At 40.7% G+C, this 6,155-nt stretch overlaps 1 protein-coding gene across 1 annotated transcript; it reads right to left on the reverse strand.

Annotated features, from left to right (window-relative positions):
- Positions 1-2,160: 2,160 nt before the first annotated feature.
- On the reverse strand, positions 2,161-5,385 carry LOC120721560 (protocadherin-20). Its single transcript, XM_040011961.1, is given in 3 exon segments — positions 2,161-2,339; positions 2,341-4,803; positions 5,201-5,385. Coding segments are annotated over 3 exon segments (2,670 nt in total). The 5' UTR covers positions 5,249-5,385; the 3' UTR covers positions 2,161-2,180.
- Positions 5,386-6,155: the final 770 nt, after the last annotated feature.

Here is a 6,155-nt window from a genome sequence, read left to right on the forward strand (position 1 = left end):
TGATGTTCACATATGTGGACGCCAGGTCCTAGGAGGTTAAGATCATAGGAAGTATATTGAATGTGTGGCTGGATTACTCTTTCTTAATGAATGTTAAAGTCAGGCCAATCAGTTACAGCTCTGATAGTACATGAGACTAATGATATTGATTTCCTTTATGTCACCCATATTATTACTTGTCTGAAATACATTATAGTATGCATCCAGCATACATATGCCCAAGGTGATTACTAAGGATTACACGTAGCTATTTCCAGTTCCTGATGTGCTCTGTGCTTTAATGACGTGCTACTGTTAAAAATATAAGGCTGGTATTAACTTGAGAAACTGCGCTGGAGAATGTACTCTCAATACAGGTTTGTTTGCATTCTTGCTGTCTTGTGAAAGCCAAACCTGAACTGGTTTTAGAGGCATATAACACAACAGAGTGCATCACTTGGGAGGGTGCATACAGTAGTTAGCCCAGGTACAAAGAGTCCTGAAGCCTCTTTGCCCACATAACTTTCATAGCAAACATACAAATACAACAAAGAAGCACAGGGCAGAGAAAAAGCAGCTTTAAAACCAAAAGGCTTTCTGAGTTGATCTGTTGGGGGAGAATGTGTCAGAAGCACTTTCACACTTTCCAGATATATCCCAAAGTTGTTGTGGAATGAAAAGCACAGTGATTGCGAATACCACTCAAGAGAGGTGAGAAATGTGAATTTGATCCTCAAACACACCAGACACGAGCAGCTGCACTATGTTTTTCCTTCTTAGTGGGACTCTTGGTATTACCTCACCAGGTCTGTTCTTCACAGGTGATGGCAACAACAATACAGAATCATGTACTTTTGATCTTTAACTCCTTCAGCGACACTCACACTTCGTGAGATCCAACAGGCACTTAATTTGTATACCAAATTTGATATATGAAGAAGATGAAGTCTAAATGTATTTTTTATTAGGTGCCAATCAGTATCTATCAATTTCCTTCCTTACTTTAAAGTATATCTACATTCATTGTGTTTTTCAGTTTATTTTAATCTAAACTACAGGCTTGTTTTCTTTTAAGCATATAAATGACATTTATACCAGTCAATCTGAGCGGCAGGTACTTTAAAACCTTAAAGTTTAGACACACACATCTGAGTGCATGTAGGATATATGTGCGATAGCAAGACATAATGAAATCAATACAGAATAAAATCCAGTGTATTATAAAAATAAAGTATCTTTAATAGTTACAAACAGTCTATCACAAACACTTGCATATTTTCACAGACACATTGAGAATTGCATGACTCTATAAAGGAAAGTGATGTATTTAACTTAAAAGTAGCTTTTTTGACAAGTTTGGACACAGTTCCAGTAGCAAAGTGATGAAAATGTGATTATTTTGTTGTTGTGCTGATTTGGCACAACAGCTGTACGGAATTTTTATTGATAAAAAGAAAAGAAAAGGGGACAAAAACAAACAAACAAAACAAAACAAAAAAACTCAAGGTGCACCTACAAGTTTTTTTTTCTGGAACTTTTAACCTAACATTATATCACTCAATTATCACTTATATGTACTATATCATTGCACAACATCTGAGCAAAAGTAGAAAGTAAGACACAAGTGAAAACTCTGGGAAGAAACGTCTAGTTTGTTTGTTAGTCTAGTTTGGTCTGTTGTCATTGCGGTTGTCGTGTATAGAATGACGTTTTATGGCATTCACGTATTCTGTGTTAGCTTTTCCAATTCACTTTGATTGCCCTTTTCTGTATTACAGACCTCACGGTTACCTCATGAATATAGATAAACATTTAACTTGGAAATACATTCATTTTTCAATTATATTTGTATAACTGATAAGTGACAGATGGTCTAAAGAGATGCATTTTTTTCTCTAAAGCAGTGTCTCTTGTCCTTACCAATCAAATGCAAAACTTGTATATAAAGTCGTAAATCTTTTTATACAGTATTTACATGGGACCTTGGTAATATTCACTGAGTTACTGTGATGTTTTTGTAATGACACCGTTGCTGCCTGCCACCAGTTGACAGAAAGTGGTGGCATATGACAAAAAACAATCATCACAAAGCCCAAAAGAGGAACTTCATGTAAGAGAAAGTTCTTACAGTGAGTTTTGTAAACATTTATGTAAACAGTGGTGGTGGTTTTTTTTTTTTTGAACGAGTGAACAACTGAACATCAGATGTTAGAGATCTGTCTGAGCTTTCTGTTCACAACCTGCATCGAGTCATTTTGAATTTTTAAAGGTATTTCCACTTCTGATCTTTTCATCCTGTTCTTTTTAAACCTCCTACAGCATATGTAAGATGTCAGCGTGACAACCAAGAAGAACAGCCCCGAGACACGTCACTGAAAGAGCAATGAGGACAGGCTGACACGGGAACGGCTCATACCTCTCAGGCCCCTCTGCCATCTGGCCAATGTACCAGGGCCTCTCCTCTACCTCTATGTCAGCCTCTCTGGTCAGCAGACTTTGAATGTAACTTTCATTACTCACTGTTTCATTGACAAAGAAGTTAACCATAACTGTTGAGTACAGAGGTTCAGGTTGACCATGATCACTGACCTTCACCAGAAGGCTGTATAGGCCACGATTGCTGAGCTCCCTCTTTAATGTGATATTTCCTGTTTCTGGGTCAATGGCAAAAGACCCGGGCTCACCGCCTTTCCTTTTAATGATACTGTAGGCGATCACAGCATTCATCCCTGTATCTTTATCCACAGCATACACCTCTGTGATTGATGTTCCTGGTACAGTGTTGGGTAGCACTAGCATGTAAGACTGATTCGACTGAGGAAAGAGGACGATTGGTGGGTTGTCATTTACATCCAGCAGCAGCACGGTAACCATTGTGACAGAGGAGAGAGCAGGCTCCCCACCATCAACAGCCTCGATCCATAGCTGGTAGGTTCCCTGCTGCTCCCGGTCCAGTGATGTCTTTGCCCTCAGTGCCCCTCGGCCTGTGTCTATCATAAAAATGTCACTGCCATTCAGGATGGAGAGGGCCACCCAGCCATTTTCTCCAGCATCAGCATCAGTCACAGAGAGGACACCGATCTCACCATAACCTGGGAAGTTCTCTGGCACAAAGAAAGTGAAATCCTTGTTGATGAATCGCGGACTGTTGTCATTGCGATCTTGCACGGTCACCACCACTGTTGCAATTGACTCCCTTCTGGGTGTCCCCTGGTCCACCGCTCTCACGATGAACCGGTATGTCTCTTTCTCCTCACGGTCCAGCGATGTGGCCACAGTCAGGATACCTGTAACTCGATCCACAACAAAAATACCAGGGGCGTCGCCTCCGAGGAGGTAAAGAACTTCCCCTCTGCTTTCACTGTCCTGGTCTGACGCTTGGAGCTGAGTGAGAAAAGTGTTTGGCGGATTGTTTTCTTCAACTGATATCTCCACCAAAGACTGCTGAAACACAGGGGCATTGTCATTCTCGTCCAAAACTTGCACCTTAAGGAATGTCTTGATAACGATCCCACGGGTGCTATTAGCAACCAAAATAAGATCATACTCCTGTGTCCTCTCAAAGTCCAAGGGCTCTGTTGTCTCCAACAGGTATTCATTCTTGAACAGCTGATAGGGGCTCAACCTGAAGGGACCAGGTCCTTCCAAATAACAGTCCACCCTTTGGTTCTTATCAATGTTTTTAACAGTAAAAAAAGCAATTGGAGAAAAAGCTGGTTCAGATTCCTTTATTGTTACCACCCCATCTTTTTCTGGTGCAATGTACCGGGGTATGAGAGTAGGGGGTCCAGTGACAACTTTGATGATATGGACAATAACAGTGGCTACAGCAGGAATACAACCAGGTCCAGTAGCCAGAACAGTGAGTTTGTAAAATGTGGCTGTGCCAGTGTCTATTTTCCCTGCGAGCTTGATCACTCCTGTAATTTTGTCCAAATGGAACAAGCTCCTGGTGTCCCTTGGCACGCGTTCACTGTAAGCATAGCTGATCTGAGCATTAGCACCAAGGTCAGGGTCAAAAGCATGCAGACGTGCCAAATGTACCCCTTTGGTGGTATTCCCATGCAGAGTGACATTAATTTGTGACTCTTTGAATTGGGGACAGTTATCATTCACATCCGTGATGACAATTTTCAAAGTCGCAGCACCAAGTAGAGGAGGGGTCCCCCCATCCTCTGCAATTATATCGGTAATGTATTCCGCCTGAGTCTCTCGGTCCAAAGCTTCTGTCACAATGAGGAAAGGCGTCAGCTCACCTCCTTCATTCTCCTCAACATCCAATGTGAACATTCCAAAGTCATTAACCAGCCAGTAGGTTTGCACTCCATGAGGACCCAGGTCTGGGTCAACTGCCGATTGCTCTACTGCATAGCGAGCATTGATTGGTGCATTTTCAGGGACAGACAAAGTGATCTCATCTGTGGGGAACTTTGGCCTGTTGTCATTAACATCCTCAATGAAAATCTTTACTTTGACAAGCTGAAAGTATTGTTGAGGCAGCACAAACACATCCAGTGAGAGGACACATCCCTGCCCCTCCAAGTTATCAGCACAGAGAGTCTCCCTGTCAATCTCTGTAGCAGATGTGTAAAGCTCCCCGGTGGTATTATTTAGGTTCACATACTGTTCACTGACCTTCTTTTGAGCGAGACTGAATATAAAGGGGGGGTCAACAGAGAAATCCAAATTTAAATCTACTCCAATAGCTCCTATAAAAGTCCCCCTTGGTAATCCCTCCTTTATCTTATAGATGAGCTCTTTTGCTTGACTGAAATTTGCCAAACAGGAAAGGGGGTTGGTGTAAAGCAAAAGGATGCACAATCCCTGTAAACACAAGAAAAAATGTTAAAAGATGAAGATGTTGTGGTTTAATTAAAGTTAGTAAAGAAATAGGTATTTGGGATATATTATTCTTATTCTCATTAAAAATATATATTTTGTTTTCCTATCAGTTACAGAGCTGTTCTGATACCTAAATAACAAAATAACATCCATATGATCAGTTTATGAAGTATTTAAATCAGTCCCTGAAATTAGACTGTTATGAAATCAAGGTTTATCTGCACAAGTTTAAGAGAAAGATGAAAAACAATATGATGTATAAGGGCCTAATCCTATATCTGCCTTAATGATATGAAATGGTGCTCACAAAGCCATCTAACATATGTGTAGCTGCGTAACATTAAATTCTGTTTGTGAAGCAAATTGTTGTGAAACTTACCCATATTCTTCCTCTTTTGCTGAGTCTAGGATGTCTGCTGTTGAACATGTTTATGTCCGTTTGTAGCACTTTCCACTCATAGCAGAAAGAGGAGCAGCTTAAGTAAGCCAGGCATTTTGAGCGTTGAGCTGTGCAGACCTCTGCTAAGTGCTATGCCTTATTTCTATCTGACTTGAACAAGTCATTCATCCCACTGCTGGCTCAGGACACTCCCACCATATGCAAATCAGGCCCCTGTGACAACCAATGAGAGACGATGGCAAGTGGGAAATCCACTTTGGTTCACAGATTCTTGTGTTTTTTTAAAGGACGCTATCAAAGCACATTGACACACCTGCACCTTCTACACACGCCCACATGGCTTCTGCCAACCTGTCTGTGTGGCAAACTAAAAACATATGATTGCCAACTGAGCTTATACTGACTCAGGAGACTAAGCCAGATGTAAAATATCAGGCGCCTACAGATTAGTTTAATCCAGCAGTAGTTAACAATCACAGCAGCAATAAAAATCCACAGAATCAATTAAAGAAAAATATATGATAAACTGTAAAATGCTTCTTACAACCCGTAAATGGAGACTTTGATTTTCTAAATGCATCTATAGATAGGAAAGCATATTGTTAAGATGCAGACATGATTTAGATTGATCGTAAACATAAGCAAATTGTGAGATTCATTCAAATATGGCTTCTTCATACATGCAGAATATGGATGAAATCAATAAAAGAAAATGAAAATATAATCAGCAAGCCAGCAGAGAGGTGATCTTGGCATCATAAGTGGTGCAATGGTCAGACTCTGGATTGAGCCTCTAAATAAATCAACCCACTAATCCCCATGTGTTCTAAATGCCAGGCCAGCTGTTTGCTGGGATTGGAAGCATACTGCTCAGAGAAACTAAATGATTGAAGTTCTTTAGAAAAGGGCAGATTGAGACAGTCACACACACGCA

This window comes from Simochromis diagramma, unplaced genomic scaffold (assembly GCF_900408965.1).
Source record: "Simochromis diagramma unplaced genomic scaffold, fSimDia1.1 OVJJ01000603.1, whole genome shotgun sequence".
Lineage (NCBI taxonomy): Eukaryota > Metazoa > Chordata > Actinopteri > Cichliformes > Cichlidae > Simochromis > Simochromis diagramma.